The sequence below is a fragment of the Eptatretus burgeri genome, chromosome 7 (genome assembly GCF_056783735.1).
Source record: "Eptatretus burgeri isolate ZD-2024b chromosome 7, Ebu_testis_v1, whole genome shotgun sequence".
In the NCBI taxonomy this organism is placed as follows: Eukaryota; Metazoa; Chordata; class Myxini; order Myxiniformes; family Myxinidae; genus Eptatretus; species Eptatretus burgeri.
In genome coordinates this window covers 53327687-53348784 of record NC_140967.1, presented here as the reverse complement: position 1 = coordinate 53348784, position 21098 = coordinate 53327687, and the positions used below count along the sequence as shown (strand labels likewise).

Here is a 21098-nt window from a genome sequence, read left to right as displayed (position 1 = left end):
CGTCTTTCAATAGTGAAGAATCGCTTTAAAAATTAAATAATTGTCGTATCCAGATCTGGATTTGGATCTTCACCAAAATTGAATCAATTTGTCGTGGTCACACACACAAAACCTGTCCTCCAAGTTTCATCCGAATCCGTCCCCAACTTTTTGAGATATCCTGCACACAAACAGACAGAGAGGGGTGAACACATTATCTCCTTTACCTTCGGTGGCAGAGGTAAAAAAAAACGATCTCCTTCAATGAGCTTCATTCTCTTGGAAAACATGGTCATTGTGTATGAAACTGGGTTCTCGTATCCTTTTACAGCCATTGCTTGTGCTTACAACTTCATCATCTCTTGCTTTCTGGCAGATCAGCCTGTCATTGGTTTAGCAGTTAGGGTTGCTGGCTTAGGATCCGAGGGTCCTGAGTTTGAGCCCTATCGGCCACTGAATGAACACCGTGTGGGGTTGACTCAACTTGTCATCCTTCCGAGGTCAGCGAAATGAGCACCAGTGTGGTGGCGATAGGGGCACTGATCAGCGACATATCCAACTCCCTAACCAATTATGTTACCAGCAGCCACTCCATCTCATAAGTGCAGTTAAACGTAATTATGACGCTTCTTTAAGTGTAGGCTCGGAGGGAGTGTCTATATGACTCCTTCAGAGTGTCACCTTTAATTTTATTGTTAAATCTGACAAGTCATGTCTAATTTTCCTTTGTGGCAGCCATTTTGATGGCCATCTTAGAATCATGTTGATGATGTAGGTGACAAAACAAACTGGGAATTGGTGAGTAAAGGGAGGGGAGGAGAAGGAACGATGACACTGGGCCAGTGACCAAGCTGGACACGAGCTAAAGCACAAGAAATAAGGGGCTGTAATACCAGAAAAGGAAAATGGAGGATAAAATTTTATGAGCAGTGAAATATATAAATGAAAGGTGGGTGGAGGGAGTGGGAAGACAACACAATAACATGAAAGTGAAGGGGTGGGTTTTGAGAGGGTTAATGAGTGGATAAAATGTCAAGGGTGTACAGATTGATTTGAGGGTTTGTGAGCTCTCCAGTAGTGAAACATGAAGATGGGGAAGAAATCTATTTGGAAATGAGAGTCAAGTTGAAAGATTATATCGTTGACGGTGTGGTGGAAGGAGAAACAAAATGGAGTTGAGAGGAAAAAAAAAAAGAGGGAAATGTGTGATTGGTTTGTTTGTTTTTTTTCATTCGAATTAATTTTAAATATAATTATATACTGTTGTTTCCAGAAGATATCAAGGTTAAACAAATATTTATCCGCTTTAAATGGGTGCTCCTGCTATTGGTGACGGAGGTGTCAAGGAGTCCGCAAGTACAAAAAATAAAGGTTGAAAACCCAGTACCGGGGTGTTGCTTCCATCCGAAAAACTATAACTTGAGGTTCACCTGTGAATAATTACAGCACCTTGTTGTCTGGATCAGATACAATAGAGATTATTTTGTTTTCAGGTATTTGTTGCTCCACATGTAACATAAAACTAGCACATCTCATTTGTTGTTTTTTTTTTTAATTTTCATTGCCATGTGCATAAAATCAATCAACATTAAGTTCACCAATCAATAAACATACTCATCGATATTAATAACAAGGGTTCTGAAAAGCATGTGAGCTCGTTCTCATTAGTTTGGTTATTACTACACAAATGTATCTTCTTATTTTAACAGCAATGAAGGTGTAATTGAATTTGTCACCTTATTAACAGTTCTTGATACTTGAAATATATTTTCCCCCCTCTTAAGTACGTATGTGGTTGTGAATTCGTGTTCTCTCCCTCTTCCTCCTTGGTGCACAAGTCGTGATTCCTTGTTTGCAAGCTTTATGGCAAACCTGGCGACTACTTCCTGAGATTTCAAAACTCGAAGCAGCTATGGCTCTTTTCGAGGCCTACAGTGCACTTGCCTGCTGCTGTATCCTTAATTTGAGAACTGTTATTTGGATATATATATATATATATATATATATATATATATATATATATATATATATATATATATATATATATATATATATATGTGTTATTATTTACTTTGGAAGATATTTACAGCCTGTTGTATTAGCCAGTACCCCATGCAGGTTTTACAATCGTATGTGTGGATGTGTATGTGTCCCTCTCCTTCCTCCCTCTCCCCATCCCCTCCGTCCTCTCTCCTTCCCTTTCTCCCCCCCCCCTTAATATTCCCATCAATGAAGCGAAGGGTTGCATTTGCTAGAGGATACGATGAGAGATGTGCGTGCGTGCGTGTTTCCTTTAATTGTTTGGCATTTTAGTTTTTGTCATCAAATTTTCAACAAGGCTTTATTCTGAGAATATGGAGAAGATAAATTAATAATTTGGTTAAAAAGTCAAGCAGTCAATGTTGCAGAAAATCGACTATTTTAATCCAATTGGCCTGCAATTTAAAGAATTTTAATATTGGGTCACTGAATTGGTTCACCAATCAAAAGCTAGAAGCCAATTGTTTTTGTTTTTTTTTAGATCAAAGGGTCAATGTCATATAAAATTGTTAATTTACATCTGATTGACTTGGCATTTGAACAGGCTTTGCATATTGGTTCACTGAAGCCTATTGATTTTGAGGTCAAAAGGTCAAGGTCGCCTAAAATCGTCACTGTTTTTCTATTTTCACCTCTGCCACCTAAGGTGGACAGAAGTTGTGTTTTCACCCCTGTCTGTGTCTGTGTCTGTGAGCAGGATATCTCCAAAATTACAGACATATTTGGCTGAAACTTGGTGGACAGGTCGGGTGTGTGACAAGGAAGAATTGATTCGATTTTGGTGAAGATCTGGATCTGGATTCGAGAATTTTTTGGAGCGATTCACCACCATTGAGAGATGGGGCCAAAAACGATATAGAGCACGAGATTTCAAAATGTTGTGGAAAAGTTATGACCAAACTAGGTGGATGAGTTGGTTCGGTGACAGAACAAGCAGATCTGATTCCGGTTCAGGTCCGGATCCAGATCCGGCCTATCAGTGGGATACAAAACGTAAACTGTTCAGCCTGGCGGAGGTACGTGCTCTACCACGTGCTATTCTCGTTTTTAGCTGTTTTCGTCATGTTTAGCATGTGGAAGAAAGAGGAAGTGCGAATACAAAGCAGACGCGGACGGGCTTTTGTAATTTCAGATGCTTTCTAGTTTTATTATGATTTCTCACAACATCATCAGACAAAACTCTTGCTGCTTCAAATCGAAGTGTGAAAATGTTGACTGCCTCAGATCTTGGTGTGAAACCTTGACTCTTTCTTAATGGCAGTCGTGGATGAAGCTGTATTACAGCAACATTTCCTGCCGGCCCTGCGAAGTCTCAGCGATGATATGCAGAGCCTTTCCCATGAGCACCAGGTAATGTGGCTGAAAACTTGAGTCACACGCTCTCCGCTCGTAGTTTTCTTCACAAAATTGTTTTGATTTATGAGTCTCTCTGACCTGCGCATTTGATGTCTCCCTGGGAGTGGTAAAATTTTATCTTAACGTGCTTGTGCTCTCACTTTGATACAAGTGAAAATTAACTTCTACCTGATTCATTTCTGTTTACTTTTGATGGAATATTATTTGCCATTCTTGTTTGTCAGGGCATGGTGACTCCTTTCCATTGTTTCTGTGATCAGAAATTAAGTAATATCTCCTTATTTAATGTAAATAGTGAATTTGAGATTAATGGGGCCATCGAGTTCTGACCAATGACTGTTTGTTTGTGAATCTCTGTCACGTGGTGATGTTTTTTTTTTGTTTTTTTTTTTTACAATTTGGGGCAGCTACTGAGGGATTGCATTGTCACACATCAGGTTGGCAATGTAGGAATGGTAAATAGGTACAGAAAAGGCCATTTGGTCCATCAGGCATGCATCACACCAATTTCACCAATCGTGTGTGTGTGTGTGTGTGTGTGTGTGTGTGTGTGTGTGTGTGTGTGTGTGTGTGTGTGTGTGTGTGTGTGTGTGTGTGTGTCCATCTTCCATAACTCCAAAACCATGGCATCGAGCAGCCTGAAACTTTGCATGCATACTAAGAAAACTCCAAGGAATTGTATCACTGAAAATTGGGTGTTTGGGTTAATTAAAACACCACTTTTGAAGATAATTAACGACCTTATTTAATTATGTCCTTCATCGGGCGCATCCTCGGTCACCACACCCTATGGGCTCTTAAGGCATATACAAGGTAACCTCGTTGGGGTCTGAAGCTGCCATGTTATTTGGCCTACTCAACCATGCCTTGACCTGGAACAGGCCGCAATGATTTCTTTACGAGAATTATTTTTTCCCACTTTCCTCACTCATCTTATCGAATGACTCTTCATCAAAGCTTCAAATTGCTGTGTACATTGCAATGCTTACAGCCATGGCCAAAAATATTGGCACCCTTGCACTTTTTTCAAATAACTTACAATTTTCTCGAAAAATAAGTTAAAATTGACAAAAGTGTTTCTCTCCACAATTCTTTATTTCACTGTTGATATGATAGAGCCTTTGTTTTTGATTCAAAACTTAATATCTTCTTCTTCTTCTTTCGGCTGCTCCATTAGGGGTCGCTACAGCGGATCATCCGTTATGATCCGCATAATGATTTGGCACAGGGTTTACGCCGGATGCCCTTCCTGACGCAACCCTGGTCGCCTCCACCCTCTCATAGTGCGGCCCAGTGCAGAGCTCCCGTCCTCAAGCGATCCTCCATTCCAAGCCTCCGAGTAGCCGGATTACAGGCGCATGCCACTACGCCCGGTTTGATTCAGAACTTAATATATCCTTTTAAATCAGAAAATAAAAAGAAATGGCATTGACAAAATTATTGACATCCTAGACTTAATATTTGGTAGCACAAGCTTTGGACAAAATAACTGCAGATAGCCATGAATGAGCTTCCTACACCTCTCTACTGGTAGTTTGACCCACTCTTCTTGTGCAAATAGCTCCAGTTCTCCCAGATTTGAAGGGTGCCTTCTCCCAACTGCTGTTTTCAGATCTCCCCACAGGTGTTCAATAGGATTTAGATCAGGACTCATTGCTGGCCACTTCAGAAAAGTCCAGCGGTTTGTCTTGAACCATTCCTGGGTGCTTTTTGAAGTGTGTTTGGGGTCATTGTCCTGCTGAAAAGCCCATGACCTTTGACAGAGACCCAGCTTTCTGACACTTGGTTGAACATTGTGCTCCAAAATGCCTTGGCAGCCTCCTGATTTCATGATGCCATGCACACATTCAAGGCACCTAGTGCCAGAGACAGCACAGCAACCCCAAAACATCATTGGACCTCCTCCATGTTTGACTGTAGGGAAGGTGTTCTTTTCTTTGAAGGCTTCATTTTGTTTTCTGTAAACATAGAGATGATGTGCTTGCCTAAATATCTGTAATTTGGTCTCATCTGTCCATAGGAAATTCTCCCAGAAGGATTTTAGCTTGTTCAGGTGTGTTTTGGCAAACTCCAGTTGGGCTTTCTTATGCCTCTCCCTTTCCCTCAGCAGTAGGGTCCTCCTGGGTCTCCTTCCATAGAACCTCCCTTCATCAAGTCGGCAATGGGTGGTGTGAGTTGAAACTGTTGCACCTTTTATCTGAAGATCACCTTGAATGACGAGCCCATACTCTTCTGAGATGTCGACTAAGATAGCAAGCATCTCTTCTGCGTCAGCTCTGCACAGTGCCATCATCACGAGGTCATCGGCATATCTTCTCTCCTTTATGGAGATACCACTTACATTGGGTGCCCTTAAGTGTGGTGGGTGTTCATACCACTCCCGCATGAGGCATTCAGTGTAGAGGCTGAAAAGTATGCGGGACAATAGACAGCCTTGTCATACTCAGACTGGCATCTCAAACTCGTCTGTCATCTGACCTTTCCAACGGAGCTGACTTTGAGTTGATGTAGACATCCTCAAGCAGTCGCGTCACATCCTCTTCTATACTAAAATCCCGCAATTTCGTAAACAGTAGTGCATGGTTGACAAAGTTAACTGCCGTATTATAATCAACAAAGACAAGATGGAGAGGGCATTTGCCTGCATAGCAAGTTTTGGCCACACCTTTCAGAAGGAAGATCCCATCAGTCGTACCCTTACCACGTGCAAAGCCACATTAGTTGTCTCTTACTTCAATCATAATTAAGTGTGGTCACGTTCCAGCATCCTAAGCTAAAGGTTCCCATGTTTTGTTCTTCATGCATCTTTACTGTCCAATGTAGGCTTTAAGTGTGAGGCATCATTACAATGCAAATTATTGAAAGTGTGATTACCTTCATCCCCAGTCGCTTCAAACCCAGTTGGTGCACTCGAGGGCTCCATGTTCAAAAGAGTATCATTGTGGTTCTCTGTGTTGTAATTCATTTGGAGGTTTTGGTGAACGATTTCTGCTGGTGTGTCACTACTCCTCCACCAATGTAGTGAATTGGCCATTAGCAAAGCTAGGGTTGCCTGCTGCCCTTTTGTGGATGTTCTTTTTAATTCCACAAGGATTACTCACAAACCCACCCATCAAGGGAATTTTCTCTTTTCTTAGTCATCCTCAGTTATAAGAAGTTTGAGTCGACTCGAACCAATAAGCACAAGAAAATGTCACATGACAAGCTAAATAAATCAAAGCTAGTGAAGGCTACTCCGTGCAGTGGATTACAGCCTCACTTAAAGTTTCAGTAGGAGCTGCTTGCAAGACTGAGGAGGAACTAGTATTCTTGACTCTATAAGCAACTGGGGAGAAAAGGTCAAATTCTCCAAAAGTGATGTTAAGTACCTTAGAGTGTATTTTTTTTCTATATGATTGATGAAGATCCAGTTGAGATCTTGTGCATGACCTACATGAAAGTATCGGCGGTGACCTTTCTTCAAGAAAAGTGAGTTACGCATCAGTGGAAAGTGGTCACAATGGATGTGTAGCCGCCTGAGAACCTTTGCCGAAGAGGGGTAATCAAATTAAAAGGTGAAATTGAGCATCAGAAATGAAACGGGAGGCTGAGCAAACCTTGAAGAAGGGGCGGTTTACATTTGAGTAACGGTTTGAACTGTTTGGTAATGATCAACATGAGTTTGTTTGAAGGCTGACCACCGGAGAGCGATATAACAGTGAGTGCACAACACCTACACACAGTAAAGCCTGGGGTGGATCGATACGAGTGTGGGACTGCATCTCAGCCAAGGGGTGTCAGAGATTTGCATGAAATCAAAGGTACACTGACTGCTATAAAAGCAAGTCAAACGGTAACCAAATACCTTCGATGAATTGTGGAAACGTTGCAGGATATGCATTGAGAACAACACTCCACACGCATGCATTAATAACCTGAATGGGAGCGTGGAAACAAGGTGTCATGTTCTTTATCAATCCAAGGGTTCACGTACCAAATACGAATGCACTGTCCAAGATATTCATTTTGAGTTTGTATCTTTTCTCTCACAAATGCATTGTCTATGTATTTTATATGTCACTCAGTTGCAATTACTCATTTATTTGTGCCTATTCTGTTTCCATAATAATTTTCAACAAACAAAAAGTACCCAGGGCCCACCCCTTCTCCTCCCTCACAACTCTCACCCATCTCTGCCACAGTTGGTGGCTTGTGTGTTTATAAGTTGTGAATTGTGAGAGAATGACTTTAATACCCTTAGTAAGTAGTAAGATGTGTCGTGGTTAAAAAAATATAAAAAAATTAAGTGATCTCATAAAGTTTTGTTGCGATTAACCTTGGGAGCGAGCTCAGAGGAGTAGTGTCACAAACAAACAAACAAACAATGTCTCATTTGCTTTTATCTAAGATAAAATTGCTCCAAGCTCCTAGTGAAATAAAATAACTTCCTAGATGAAAGCAGATCGCACAAAAATAAATAAATACAACTAATGACACCGAGGCACCACACGACACCGTGAGGTTTTGCACTTTGTACTTTGATCCATCAACCAGTTATTACAAACGAGAATGGAATGCATTTTTGTTGAGTTTAGCAGAATGACAGTGCGTACAGAGTGAACTACGTACTGTAGCACAAGTGACTCAATGAACACACACACATATACACACAGCAAAGTCTGAGAACAGCAAAAAATTCAACAGCTTGGGCCGTGAACCGTGATCACTAACTGAAGCAGAGATGGATACTCATGGTCCTGGTCGTTTCTGTTCCACCTTCTGAAACCCGCAAATGCAAATGGAGATAACGACCAACGACATTAATTAGGGACGAGATGAGGAACCATTTAAATAAATACAAACTAATTAAAGGTAGTCAGCATGGGTTTACCAAAGGTAGTTCGTGTCTAACAAATATTTTAGAGTTTTATGAAGCAGTGTCTGATTGGGTGGATGAGGGAAAGGCAGTGGATATAGTATATCTCGACTTTAAGAAGGCATTTGATAAGGTACCACATTGGAGGTTGTTAGCCAAGCTGAGGGTTTGTGGAGTGGCTGGTCAGGTAGCTAAATGGATTGCAAATTGGCTTCGTGATAGGAAGCAAAGAGTGTCTGTGAGTGGGAGGATGTCTTGCTGGGAGGATGTAAGTAGTGCTCAGGGATCAATTCTCAGACCATTACTATTCATTATTTACATCAACGATTTAGACAGTGGGGTGAAGAGTTGGCTTTACAAATTTGCAGATGACACAAAGCTTGGAGGTAAGGTGGATAGCAGAGGGGGTGGTGATCAGATTCAGGAAAGTATTGATACTTGTATAGATTGAGAAAAAAAACTGGCAGATGCAATTTATCCTGAGCAAGTGTAAGGTGTTGGGGATGGGAATGAACAATGAAAATAGAGATTACAGGATGCAAGGGGGAATTTTGGAGCGTGTCACACAGGAGAAGGATCTGGGGGTGGTAATATATACTGGGGGTGAGCAGGCAGCACAATGTCAGGCAGCTATAGGAAGAGCAAATAGGGTTTTAGGTTGTATTTGGAGGGGGGTCAATTATTAATCAAGAGGTGGTGTTAACATTGTACAGGAATTTAGTGAGGGCCACATCTAGAATATTGTGTGCAGTTTTGGTCACCACAATTTCGGAAGGACAAAGATGCCATTGAGAGAGTTCATCACAAGGCTACTAGATTGATTCCGGGCCTAGCTCGACTCAGCTATGAGGAGCAGCTGAAGGAGACGGGGCTTTATACACTAGAAAGGAGGCGGTTACGAGGAGATATGATAAAGATGTTTAAGATAATGAAAGGTAGAGATAAAATAAGTGCAGATAAATTATTCAACAGAGGAGACAGTGATGTGACCAGGGGACGAAGCCTGAAAGTAAAGAAGAGGAGAGTTGAGATGGTAGTAAGGCAGGGGACTTTTACTCAGAGAGTAGTTAAGACATGGAATAGTGTCTATGGAATGGTTGTGGCAGCAGAAACAGTGGATAAGTTTAAATTGGAATTAGATTATGGAAGTTATGGAGATAGAGGGGTATAGGGATGCTGGTCGGACTTTTCGGCAGCTTGAGTATTGATGGGTGATTGTGTGCATGTGTACGGAGTGCTGTTGGTGGGGGTCTCGTCAAGGGGTGTTGTGTGGTTGATGTGTGTTCTTAACCAAGCCCCCTTTCCTGGAGGAACAAAAATTTAAAAAAACTACAAAAAAGACGCGTGATTAAAAAATATATAAAATAAAAAACATTTTGCATTTTCTTATTTTGATCTGGTGTTGATAAATCGATGTGGGGCAAGTATGATGGGCTGAATGTCCTCCACCTGTGTCTAATTTCCTTGTGTCACGCACACGCACACGCACACACACACACACAAACACTCACGTATCGGAAAAACCTCTGGCTCATAGCCAGCAGATCGGAAAATCTTGTATAGGAGAAATAAATTACCCAGGTTATGTGCATGAAGCAAAATTATACCTGCTGCTTATAATTCAAAACACCTCACTGTACTGTAAATTGTGGAGACTTGTAATACCCTCCCTCACTTGGAGGCGGCGTTACACGATACACATTTACATAGAGAATTTGCGTCCCCCCACCCCTACACCCCTTCATTCCCCCAAGACCATCGGCAATGATAAAAAAAACACCTCTATATATTAACTGGGGTTATGCTGCTCCTCTGTGGCAAGTCTGGATGTAACTGCGCCAGAACTGCAGTAGGAGTAGCCCGACAAACAAGCACACAAACACCGGTCCATGAATTATAGTTAGGATTGTATGTCAAGGGTGTTGCTATCCCTATTGCTGAATTAATTTTTAAGTCAAGCCATTAGATATGTGACGTGCTACAGGTACCAAGGAAACCTGTACGCACCTGTTTCATGGTGGGGTTGTTGGCAACTAAACGGTCTCCCCCACCAGGTTTTCTGGTGAGGAGGGTGTATGGATATGGACACCCAGCAGGATTAAAAACAAAACCTGTCAAAGGGCGGAGGAGCTCCTTGTGAGCCAATGGCCATCCATATCTCATGCCAAACTGTCTGTGGACTTCCTCCTACAATTGGGTTACTTTTTTTTTTTTAATGAGGTTTCTGGCAGGATTTGCACTTTGGCCACTGTAAAACACTTCATTCCGGAAAATCCACATATGCAAAGAAAACTGAAAACCCACTCCGTGGGAGTACCTCCTGTGCTGCTGCCCTTCACAGGGCAGCTCACCAGATGATGGGATTGGGGTAAAGCTTTCGGGGCCCCCATTCATTGATTGAAGGAAAAGCACGGGGTAAACATCCAGTGTCAGATTGTGGTGGTGCGTGGTGGTGTTGTGCTGAGGTCTTGTCCACCAGACGGCATGTGCTGGTCCCCATGGGTCTGGACTTACGATGGCTGGTTCATGGTTTCAGTGCCCACAGGCTCATCGCTAGACTGCGTATTCCAATGCTGGTGATGTGGTAAAGGAGATTGACCAAGTGCTCATTGATGACTGTTGGAGGATGATCCAGAACTGCAGGGTCTACCGGAGTGCTCAGTTCCTCAATTCCGACTACAAGCTTGTTCTAGCAACTCTGAAGTTGCAGCTTAAATCTGGGAGAATGGTACCGTCCCAGCCGAGGCTGGATGTTGGAAAGCTCGAGGATGAGAAGGTAGCTGAGGACTTTGCGAAGAAGCTGAGTGGGGATTTGGGGGGTTTAGGTGCTTTGGGGAATACTGAAGAGTTGTGGAGTGCTTTCAAGACTACCATCCTTGATGTTGCCCGTGGATGTCTCAGAACTCACCATCGGGCGAAGAATAATTTTGTCTCTTGAGGGACACTGGATACCAATGACCAGAGTCACAGGGCCAGGCTTAATGGCAGAGCTGAGCTGTTAAAGTAGTTGAGGCATAATACTACGTGCACTGAGGGTGGACAAGCATGGCTATGTGCGAGGAATCTGTGAGGGGGTAGAGCATCACCTGTAGTCAAGTGATTCTCGTCCTGCTGACGGGATTTCGTGCATTGCGTTCCTCCAACCCATCCCTTGGTGTACTGCAGTTAGAGCGGAGGGTGGAGGGCTCTTGACAGAGAAGTCTGAAGTGAAGGCCCACTGCGCCAGTTACTTTGAGCAGCTGCACCAGGCTGATCCACCTGCTGTTGAGTTGTATGTCAGGGGTGTTGCTATCCCTATTGCTCACCTAATCAATTGTGGTCCACCTTCGTTTGTGGAAACAGGCTATCGTGAACCGGTTGAAATAGGGTAAAGCTGCTGGGATCTGTGGCATCCATACTGAACTTCTCAAGGCTGGTGCAAATGCTGGACTCATGTCATTGCATGCAGTTCTGTGCTCTGCCTGGAACACGGGCATCATCACAACTGACTGAAAGAGGGGCCTTGTTGTCCCTCTCTGGAAAGGGAAGCGTGATCGCCAGGACTGCGACAACTACCGGAGAGTGACACTGCTCTCAGTGCCGGGCAAGGTCTTTGCTCAGATAATTATTGATCATGTTCACCGCCATCTGCTTGAGCAACATTGCCGAGAGCAGTCAGGCTTTACACCAAAGAGGTCAACGATTGACCGTATCTTTGCTCTTTGGGTCCTCACTGAATGCAGATGAGAGTTTCGGCAGGGGCTGCTTGCAGCTTATGTTGATCTCTGTAAAGCATTTGATTCAGTGAATCGGGATGCCCTCTGGAGGATTCTTGGTCTTCGTGGGGTGCCACTAAAACTGATCAACCTGATATCTGAACTATACTCTGGTTGTGAGAGTGCTGTGAGATGTGGTGGTACCATCTCCAACTTTTTTCCAGTTTTTACTGGAATTTCTCAGGAGTGTGTACTGCCCCCCACACTTTTCAGCACTTGTATGGACTGGATTCTGGGGAGGATGTCGGAGAGATCAAGCTGCAGTACATTGTTTGGGAATGTCAAGATCTCTGACCTTGATTTCGCAGATGATTGAATGATCTTTGTGGACACTCTAGATATCCTTTTGGGGGCCCTCGGAGTGCTGAATGAGGAGTCTGAGCCGCTGGCATCACAGGTTTCCTGGGTCAAAACTAAGATCCAGGCTTTCAATGACATCTTGTCTGTACCTGTTTGTGGTGAGGATGTTGAGGTCATGGAGAGATGGAGAGATTCACTTACCTTGGCAGTGATATTCATGTCTCTGCTGGCTGTGAACTAGAGGTCAATACGCATCTGGGTCGGGCCTGAGGAGTCATGGATTCACTGGATCATGGGGTGTGGCGCTGCCGGTACCTTTGCAGGAGAACGAAAGTCCAAGGCTTCAGGTCCTTGGTGCTTCCACTCTTGCTCTACGGATGCGAGACTTGGACTCTGACCAGAGATCTGAGATGGAGACTTAATTCCTTTGGTGCCAGGTCTCTTCAGAGAATCCTTGGCTATTGCTGGTCGGACTTTCTGGCCAACGAGCAGTTGCTGAGAGAGACTCAAATGAGAGGTGTTACCTGCATAGTCCATGAGCGTCAGCTATGGCTATATGGACATGTGCTTGTTTTCCTGACGCTGATCCTGCTCACCTGATTCTCTCAGTGAGTGGAGGAGGCCAACCGGCTGACCACGTGGCTCGTGGTTGCAGCAGGTTGATCAGCATCTCAAGGAAATGGGGATGAGCCAAGCATCTGCCTGGGGGATGGCCAGACGGAAGTTTTTGGAGTACCGGTGGGAAGTGGACTTAGCGATGCGCTGCTCTGGCTCATGCTCCCTTTCCTGACCTGTCCTGTATGTACATATACGAGTATGTTTTCTTTGTGATGGAAAACTTTTGTAATCTTGCAATTTGTTCTTGTTTCACAGCTAATCCTCAACTCGATCATAAAAGATTTTGAGCTCAAATTGGAGGAGAAAAACATCAGTGACTCGAGGTGAGCTTGACCTAAATAGTGTAGTATTTGGCCTGCTGAGTACAAGATTGCCAAACTATAATAGGATTTGCTTATCCAAGAAATACCGTTGTCATGTGTGCTTCACGTTATTCTTTTGTAGTTATATATCGCTTGTCATAATGCATTGTTTTGATATCACTATACATGACTGAGTGGGTGAGTACACTTGATTGAGAACTTAACTATTGTAGGTTTAACTCCAATTTAAGGCAGCAGTATTGGGAGTTGCATTCTCTGCTTCGAGAAAATGAGCAAGTCTCAGCATTACTATATTAATCTTCTTCTTACACTTCTTCTTCTTCTTGGGGCGAGGTCAAATGGTTACAATCTTCAACCCTGTTTTGAACACAATACTCCTCCACTTCTCTCTGTCCTTCACGAACTCTCTTCACTCTCCAACCATTTCCACCTCATTGATATATCTCTTCACACAATTTTCCCATCTCAGCTGTTGTCTACTTGTGTTGGTATCTTCTCTTTTCCTTCTACCTTGCTCCCGAAACCTATCTTCTTTTTCCCTCCATCTGCACTAAGTTTCCAGCACAATTCAGCCGGATATTCACCAATGCTAATCCTATATAATATATGTCAACTGCAATCCCTAATTCCGTTCACACGAAATGGACTGTGTGATCATAAATGTTGCTTGGATGTTAAGATGACAAATAGATGAGTTTCTGGCATACGAGAGGGCAGCTTACGACTCCTGCGAGGTGAAGAGCGCTGCAGGTGCTAAATGTCTCGTGCCGTTGTCAATTGTCATGCACTTTACGCCACGTGACACCCTCTAATTCCGCAGACTTGCTATCTCCGGGAACATCACAATGATGTATATTAGCTGTAATAATAACTTGAAATCATTAATATGCACTATTAAACGAATAAATATTCATAAATACCCTGCACTCGCAAAGTGAAAAGCAGGGTAAAGCAATTGGTAGTGTACGTATGTATGGCGCACGTTGTACGTTGTATGTGTATGCATTTTGTTAAGAGTGTACATCGAAAACTGTTCAGCGGAGGAAATTGAAACCTCATCACATGTTACATGACCATGTGATATAGTGGTCACTCTCACGAGGTCAACATAAACCAAAGCTCGACATCGGCCGGATTTCTAAAATCCTCAATTTTCATCCAATTGACTTGAAATTTGAAGATAACTTGCATATCAGGTCACTGAATTCAACCAGCAACTATTTTTGACGTCGACATAGGCCAGATTTCTAAAATTATCAATTTTTATCTGACTTGAAATGTGAACAGCATTTTCGTATCACCTCACTGAATTCAACCGCCAATTATTTTTGAGGTCAACATAAGCCGAAAGGTCAACATAAGCCAGATTTCTGAAATCCTCAATTTTCATCTGATTTACTTGAAATTTGAGCAGGATTTCCAGATGAGGCCACTGAATTCAACCACCAAATATTTTTGAGGTCAACAATATAAGCCAAAAATGTCAATAATGGCCAGATTTCTAAAATTGTCAATTTTCATCCGATTGACTTGAAATTTGAACAGGATTTTCTTTAAAATGACCATCATGTGTCATGTGGTCTGGCAGTCATATTGGATCGAAGGGAAAAATCTTTGAAAACCTTTGAAGGAGAAACCGCTTAACCGATCAATGCAAAATTTTGCAACTCATTGATCAACTCTCCATGGGAAATATGGTTTGATAAAGATGATATAATCAGTCACGTGTCAGGCAGCCATATTGGATTAAAGGGAAAAAAAACCTTAAAAAACAAGAGTTGGCAAGTCGTTCTCAAGCCGGCACAGGGTATGTTTATTGAGTAATAAGCAATGTGAATTTTGTACATTTACCATGGTGTTCCAGTGTAAGGGAGATCATGTGAAGGAATGAAGGATTGATGAGGGAAGGAATTGGTGAGAGATGCGAATGTGAAACTTGACCAAAACCTTTATCACGCATGTACAAAAGTTTGTTGATGACAATAAAAAAAATCATGGTTTTAGCTGGTCTACGGCGGGTTTCCCCCCAAAAATAAGTATTTGCCTTCTTCTCTGAAACCACACACACAATTTTGATGAAACTTCACCAAAACCTTCATCACCCATGATGTATCAACCTTTGTTCAGACTCTTTAAAAAGTCGGCGACTAAACCGTCTCCTCCACCAGGTTTTTTGGTGAGGAGGGTGTTTGGATATGGACACCGAGCAGGATTAAAAACAAAACCTGTCAAAGGGCGGAGGAGCTCCTTGTGAGCCAACGGCCATCCATATCTAGTGCCCAACTGTGTCTGCGGACGTCCTCCTGCAGTTGGGTTACTTTTTTATTCGGAGGTTGGTGGCAGAATTTTCACTCTGGCCACCGTAAAACCCTTCATTCCACAAAACACAAAAACGCAAAGAAATCTGAAAACCCACTCCTTGGGAGTACGTCCTGTGCCGCTTCCCTTCGCAGGGCAGCTCACCAGATGACGGGATTGGGGCAAAGCCTTCGGGACCCCCAATCTTTGATGATAGGAGGGAAACCACGGGGTAACATTCCCGGGTCAGAATGTGGCGCTGCTGGTACCTGTGCGGGAGGATAAAAGTCCGAGTCTTCAGGTCGTTGGTGCTTCTAGTCTTGCTCCATGGATGTGAGACTTGGACTCTGACCAAGGATCTGAAACAGAGACTTAGTTCCTTTGGTACCAGGTCTCTTCGGAGAATCCTTGGCTATCGCTGGTCGGACTTTGTGTCCAATGAGCGGTTGCTGAGAGAGACTCAAATGAGATTTGTTGCCTGCATAGTCCGTGAGCATCAGCTATGGCTGTATGGACATGTGGCTCGTTTTCCTGATGCTGATCCTGCTCACCAGATTCTCTCAGCGAGGGAGTCTCGTGAGTGGAGGAGGCCAATGGACCGACCACTTGCCTCGTGGTTGCAGCAGGTTAATCGGCATCTCAAGGAGATGGGGATGGGCCAGGCATCTGCCTGGTGAATGGCCAGATGGAGGCCCCTGGAGTACCGGTGGAAAGTGGACGCAGCAACTTGCTGTTCTGGCGCATGCTCCCATACATGACTTGACCTGACCTTTAAAAAGTCAGTGTCTAAGGGGGTCTATGGAGGAATGGTTGGTTGCTCCCCAAAATCGTTATTTTGCTGTAATTGTGATGTAATCCTGCAGGTATCGAGGAGGGCACCTGGCCCGTCGTGGTCTGGTGCATTTAGTGCACAAAACAGAGAAACAAAGCAGAGATTTGCTTGTCAACAAATAGATGATGAGACGACATCAAGGCAAACACACTTCGTCTCCAGCATTGGAGAGGGTGGTGTTCAGCTCTGCACAGACAGTTCGCTCTCTGGCGGGCCTCCAGTATCACCATCTTCGTATGGTGATATTAATACAATATTAATATGTATTACAAAAGCAATGTTTTTCCATATTAATATCAGATTAACAAAACGCAGTGGATTAATTCATGACCTTCAGGAGCGAGTAATCTTTCTGCCGTGCTGTCGATTCCACAACCCTGTGTTGGTCCATAATTTGTGCTTGGAATGGAGAACACATTTGCTGTAATTTAATCAGACGCTGCTTTTCTTTTCTAATGTGACTCAGGATCATGGAAGAGTGGTATTACGGCATTCTCGTCCAACAAGTTAATGTGGAGTGTTTTATTGAAACCTGAATCTTTCTTGTAAGAGAGCTTTCTGGGTCAAAAACCTCGATTAAGACTGATTTTATTTTTTTTCAACGTTTTAAAAACTTGACAGTTTACTGACCTCAATTGATATTTGATGGTATGCATGTTGAAAGTTCCCTTTATACCTCGTGCATACGAAACAAAAAGTGGGGTTCAGCAATTGGTTCACTTCTGTCTGTCTGTCTGTCTGTCTGTTTGTCCTTCTGTCTACAAACGACAGTTTATTATCAAGGAACAACGTGATTGCAATTTAATGTTATATTTTGCACATGAATCAGAAAAATAACCTGTGCATAACATTTGCATAACTGAAGAAGTGAGCGCGGATTTCCGTCATTCGTAAATATAATTTCATTCCACATGAGGAAAACATTCTTTCACATCAGGAAACCGTTTGTTTCACACAGGCTCACATGCTTTCGTACTTTGGCTCTGAATTTGTCTCCATTATGCATGCTCAGAGAGTAGTGAGATCATTGTTTTATTCTGTCTGCCTGTCTGACAGTCAACCAAAATTGTAAATCTTTCCAAACAGGAAATTTACTGTTTTTAAGGACGTCATAAAGGACACAAACAACAGGCATGAATAACTAATGTAACGTGAAAAATATGGGAAGTTGGTGCAGAGGACGCTGCATCAACAGTGCAAAACTTCCGGAATATTTTTCTCTATGACCGTTAAAATCTTAATTTGATTTCATTTGGATTAGATACTCGAACTCTGGAGAACACAAATTTGCCTTTTCAGCACTTTCAAAACGCTTCCGTTTAGCAATACTTGGACAAAATGTTATGACATTTTACGTCATCACCACCAATCAAATTTGCCAAAGGAGGAGAAAATAAATTGGTGAGAAGTGAAGTAGAATGTATGAACAGCGGAGGTAGTAAGGGAGGAGGGTGAGGTGGGTAGTACTTCAGATTCTACCATTTTAAAATACACTCGCAAAGAACCCATCCTTACAGATGGGTTAATTCCAGATTATGGACGGAATAATTTCTCAGAATTGGTGTATTTTAGTATGAACAGTAATAGCCCCCCCATTTCCCCCACTGGGACCAGTACTATGACATATATATATATATATATATATATATATATATATATATATATATATATATATATATATATATATCTTCTTCTTCTTTCGGCTGCTCCCATTAGGGGTCGCCACAGCGGATCATCCATGTGATCCACATCTTGATTTGGCACATGTTTTACGCCGGATGCCCTTCCTGACAAAACCCTGGTCGCCTCTTACGACACAGGGATATGGTACACCTATTTTAACCGGGGTATACATCAGCCCAGTATACTGGTACTCATTTCACCGACCTCGGAAGGATGACGGGCTGAGTCAACCCCCTGGTGTATTAATTCAGTGGCCCAACGGGGCTTGAACTCAGGACCTTTTGGATCCCAAGCCGCTGCCCTAACCACTGCGCCAACACCAGGAGATATATATATATATATATATATATATATATATATATATATATATATATATATATATATATATATATATATATATATATATATATATATATATATATATATATATATACATACATATATATATATACATACATACATACATACATACATACATACATACATACATACATACATACATACAAACATAGAGAGAATTGGGGTGCTCCCTCAACCTGAACTCCTGGGATTATTAATTTTTTTTCACCAACGAAAGCCCTTCCTTTTCCTTGCATTCAACCCCCTCCCCCTCCACCCTCGCACCCCCCCCACACCAGTTTTCAACTCATTTTGTTAAGTAGTTTAGGAATGTATAGAAGTCAAACAAACAAACCAACAAACAAGCAACCAAACACATGCTCCTCAAATGATATTGTAGGATTTTGTAGGTCGACCCTGGTTTTTAGGTCACCTGTAACATAGTTCCAGGGAGCTTCTGGGATGGTGCACCATCTGTCCGTCTGTCTGTCTGTCTCTGTCTGTCTGTCCACAAACATTTCTCTGAACTTCTTCTCTGAAACTACACGCACTATTTTGATGAAACCATCCCAACCTTCATCACCCATGATGTACTAAAGTTTGTTCACGACATTAAAAAAAATTGTGGTCTGAAGGGGTCTACCGGTGGGTTGCCCCCCAAAATAGGTATTTGCTTTCTTCTCAGAAATTAAACACACAATTCTGATGAAACTTGACCATAACCTTCATTACCAGTGATGTACCAAAGTTTGTTCACAGCATTAAGTAAAATCCATAGGTATTTACTTTCTTCTCTGTTAAATATTTTGTGGGTCATCCACACCTACCAGTGGTTCCCTGGTTTTCTTATCCAGCCGCTACCAGGTGAGCGCCTAGGGGTATTGCCCCTATTTTTTTATGCCTTGCTGACGAAGTCATTGGAGGCATTATGTTTTTAGCTGGTTGGTCTAATTAATATGTATCATAATACCACGTATTATACTAATAATAATACTACTAATAAATAATACTACGTATGTAAATCTATGCTACTTTTCTCTGTTTTCTCTGCAACCGCTTGTATGATTGGCATGAAATTTTCACCAAAGGGGCGATTACTCATGTGGAATGTTTTAAATGATAATTATGACATCATACATACGTCATGTGTGGCAGCCATGTTGGAAAAAGGCAAAACTTTGGACCTCTGTATCTCCAAAACCGCTCCAGAGAAAAAAATTGAAACTTTGCACATATCAAGTACTCTCCATGGGAAACAAGTGTGATTTTATTTTATTTTTGATGTCTTAGGTGGCTTCGTTATGATGTCATAATTGCATACACCGAACGTTTTATCGTTGAACGCGATCAGTTTGAAAATTTTTGAAGGTCATCTTTGGTTAAATTGTATTGGGGGGGGAAATTGATGATGTCATCAATCATGTGATTCTGCAGCCATTTTTTCTATGTGGGCAGAGGCATATCTGGCAACGTCAAAGAGTGCCCTTCTCGTTTGTATACATAGTCGAGGCTCATGGAAAAGCTAGAACACAGAACGGATCAAGGACACATTATAAAAAAGAAAACAGCAGGAGAAGGAGGAAATGTCAACAGCAGGGTGAAGGGAGAAAATAGATGGAGGCATACAAACACGGGATACAGGTAACAGTAAAGGGTAGGGAGAACGCAATGGCTGGATAAGATGGATGCAGGAGCAAAATTTTATGAGGCGTCGGGGGAGGGGGGGGGTGGTTTAATGGGTGTAGAAAAGATCATGATTTTTGATGGGGGACGATCTGAGATGGTGGTGAACAGCTGTCTTAAAGACATGGAGGGAAGAATGAGATTGAAGAGGATGTGGAAGTTGTTTCCACAGGTGGGAAAAAAGAAACTTCCAATTGTGCTTCCAATTAAATGATTAAATTGTAACAAATGTTACAGCACATATCGGTTGTGGAATTGGATTCCGAGTTGCCAACGTCAGCATTAAAAAATATAATTTTGTTTGTTATTTTAATTTTGTTAAGGTAAAGGTGTACAAAAAACAACAACAACAGGTGATAAAATACTCCGCAACATAAAATTGGCTTGTGTACGATATCTTACAAGGTTCATTCTTCTTTTTCTTTCTCTTTCTTTTCTTGTTTCTTTCTTTCTTTCTTGTTTTTATTTTTGCTCATACAGGAATTGATTGGGATAATAGGGGTAGGATGGGGGCAGTGTGTGTGTGTGTGTGTGTGTGTGTGTGTGTGTGTGTGTGTGTGTGTGTGTGTGTGTGTGTGTGTGTGTGTGTGTGTGTGTGTGTGTGTGTGTGTGTGAGAGATATTAAATGGTGAGCACTACTTTCTTGAAATCCTGGAACAAAGAGTTGGATTGAACAGCCTTCATGAAGACTGTTCCGTAAATGTGAGAAAAGATCCTTGAGTTTTGGGTAAGAGTTGAAAGCCTGAGAGGGTTAGAAGTAACTAAACCAGAGGAGAGGCGGTAAAACAAGAGGCGCCATCGACCTGTCTGTGATGAGAGCAACAGGTCTTGTGCTTCAGCCTTATCGTGGGAGATGGAAATAATGTTGCCTTTTATTCTCTTTCTTTTTACCTTTTTCTTCTTTCTTCTTTCTGGGAAATGTACCTTCCTTTCTTTTTTTTAACCTATCTTTCTTCATTTTTTTTTTCCTTTCTTAACTTTTTGCCCCCTTTTTTCTTTCTTTCTTTTTCTTCTTTTTACCTCCATCACCAAAGGTG

General features: G+C 42.2%; 1 protein-coding gene across 5 annotated transcripts in view; it reads left to right on the top strand.

Moving 5' to 3' along the window:
- LOC147023273 (RAB11-binding protein RELCH homolog) overlaps positions 1-21098 on the top strand; it is a 149244-nt gene that overhangs the window by 125002 nt on the left and 3144 nt on the right. For 2 of the 5 annotated variants that reach the window (XR_015060117.1, XM_085888501.1), the window contains exons 24-26: positions 1818-1931; positions 3281-3369; positions 13159-13226. Coding sequence is in view for 4 of the 5 variants with exons in the window: in XM_085888501.1 (XP_085744627.1) it covers positions 1818-1931; positions 3281-3369; positions 13159-13226 (271 nt within the window). In the remaining variant the exon portion in view is untranslated. Of the gene's footprint in view, positions 1-1817; positions 1932-3280; positions 3370-4552; positions 4823-13158; positions 13227-21098 lie in introns of those variants that run through there. The other 3 variants (XM_085888500.1, XM_085888503.1, XM_085888504.1) reach the window with 2 other exon arrangements.